Here is a 2,170-nt window from a genome sequence, read left to right as displayed (position 1 = left end):
GATGAGGCTGAACCACCACATCCTAACAAAACGCCTGAGCTGAGTGATGCGCATTGCGTGCGTGACTGACACCACCCCTCCACCCCCACTTCTTGACGCGGTTGCTGTGCCCTCCTTCCCCTGCCGTGCGGATGCTTCACCGTGTGTGCTTGGGGGTTCGATTGAGGGTGCGCATATGTGAGTCTCTCTTTATCGGCTTTCTTGGTTTTTTCGCGGTTTGTCTTGCCTTGTTTCTTAATGTTTCACAGCGTAAGGAAGAAGTGATGGTTATGATGCTCTGCTTTTTCTACGTCGTTTTGAATATTTTGTGTACTGTGCCCTGGTGACTCAACGAGTAGCATGAGCACCGTTGTGGCTTTGGCAGAAAGCGGTTTGGAATACTGGCTGTGGTAGGGGAGGTGCCGAATGCATTGAGTGGCCTGCAGCCGGCGTATATCGTTTGTTCGGCGGACCAGGAGCCTCTTTGCATTGTGGTGTCCCTCGACGATCTGAAGAATGAGTCTCGATATTGCACGCAGTCAATGGAGGCTCGCCTGAGCTTTGAGGGCTACGATACGCCGTGCAGGCCGGAGAACTTCTACTCAGGTGAGTAGAACTGTACCCTGGTTAACAAAATTATTTCTGTGGCAGTTGCGCTGCATTCTGCGTGCCTGCTTGTGCAGCGGCTGGGCGTTGACTCGCCCGTGCTGAGTGGTGGAACGAGGGTTGCGGAGGTGGGAGAGCGGGGCAGTGCGTGTGCGCTATCTCGGCGACGATAAGTGGTACGACGGCGCTTACTGGTGCGGCATTAAACCAAGGAAGACCTTCTCGGGCGGTGCCATCAAGTGTCTTCGCTACGTGGGTTTTTGTGATGCAGTGGCGGGGGATGATGGCCTCGTCGATGGCGACGACAGCAGCAAGAACAGCAGTGGCGTGAGCAAGGGCGGGTGTGAAACCTCCCGTACCTCTCACGTGATGTTTCCTGCGTCGCTGGCCGTTGTGTCCTGAGGCCCACGTGCGGTGCTCTCGTTGAGCTATCTAGTGGTGCAGCGATGACCGCAGTAGTCACTTCCTGGGTGGCTTTAACTATAAAACAATGAAATAACTATTTGTAACAACAGCATCTGTTTTTATTTTTTCCCTTTTTTTTCATTTCGGCGGGAGGTTTGGCCGTCGCACAGTCCTGGAAGGAGAATGCATGGTGTGGCCAGTGTACCAGGGACGCCGCCGTGATATTCTTGATCATCTTTGTTTATGTTCCCTTGATTTTACACCAAGAAACCCGTTTGTTGCTAATTTTGGAAGGAGGGTCTCTTTTTTTTTCTTCCCTTCGTCTCTATTCTGTATGCATCGCGCCCCTTTCGCCGCGTGCGACTGGGACAGGTGCAGAAGATGCCTGCTCTGTGTTGAACTGAACTGCAGAATTGGAGCGTAGACGTGTTTGTTTGCTTCGTGCCTCTNTGCAGAAGATGCCTGCTCTGTGTTGAACTGAACTGCAGAATTGGAGCGTAGACGTGTTTGTTTGCTTCGTGCCTCTGCACCCCGCCCCTGTTGTGGGTGTGCGTGAAAATACGGAGGCTTTGCGTGGTGGTGGTGGCGGTGGTCGCTGACGCCCCCGACGCTGCGGCGTGTTTCTCTCTGCTCTACCGAACTCGTGGCGGTGCGATATCCGTGGTTGGTAATTTATGTTTCTCCGCGCATGTGCTCCCTACGCCGCCAGTCTTTTTGTGTGTGTGTGTGTGCGGTGCGCACTTCATCGGGCGGGGTGGGAGGCGCAACGGGCGTACTTCAAGGGTCGAAAGCTTTTTTTCGTTGGGTAGGCATTTCTTAGCGGTTGAACAATGCCTGGGGTGCTGGCAGGGCGCAGAATGATAGCTGCGCGACTGTGCTGTGGGCGTAATGCTGCCACCCGCCTGCGTTTTAGAGTGCCTCCTCCCTCTTCTTCTTTGTTGTTGTGGGGCGCGGTAGGATGGCTCGGCTCCGCGCTGCGTGGGTGGCGCGGCAGTCTGCGCGGGAGATGGAGGCTTTTCTGCGACAGCGCGCCTGGCACTTCGCTGCCAGCGGCAACTACGCGATTGCGGCGGATTACGTCATTCGTCTGCTGAACCGCCGCTCGAGCGACGCCGCGGTGCTGCTGCTGGGCGAAGTCGCCGCGACGCGGACCGCGCAGGAGGCTTTCGGGGCGAAGTGC

The 2,170-nt window shown here is 55.8% G+C and overlaps 1 protein-coding gene across 1 annotated transcript; it reads right to left on the bottom strand.

The window, feature by feature from the left end:
• Nucleotides 1-1,732: 1,732 nt before the first annotated feature.
• DQ04_17731000 (hypothetical protein) lies at nt 1,733-2,170 on the bottom strand (the record flags this gene model as incomplete). The annotated part of the gene is made up of 1 exon (XM_009317629.1): nt 1,733-2,170. A coding segment is annotated over one exon (438 nt), but the record flags the coding sequence as incomplete, so codon positions are not given.

Source organism: Trypanosoma grayi (assembly GCF_000691245.1).
Source record: "Trypanosoma grayi strain ANR4 Tgr_1773_V1, whole genome shotgun sequence".
Lineage (NCBI taxonomy): Eukaryota > Euglenozoa > Kinetoplastea > Trypanosomatida > Trypanosomatidae > Trypanosoma > Trypanosoma grayi.
The sequence above is the reverse complement of the archived record's forward strand: the minus strand, read 5'-3'. Positions and strand labels throughout refer to the sequence as shown.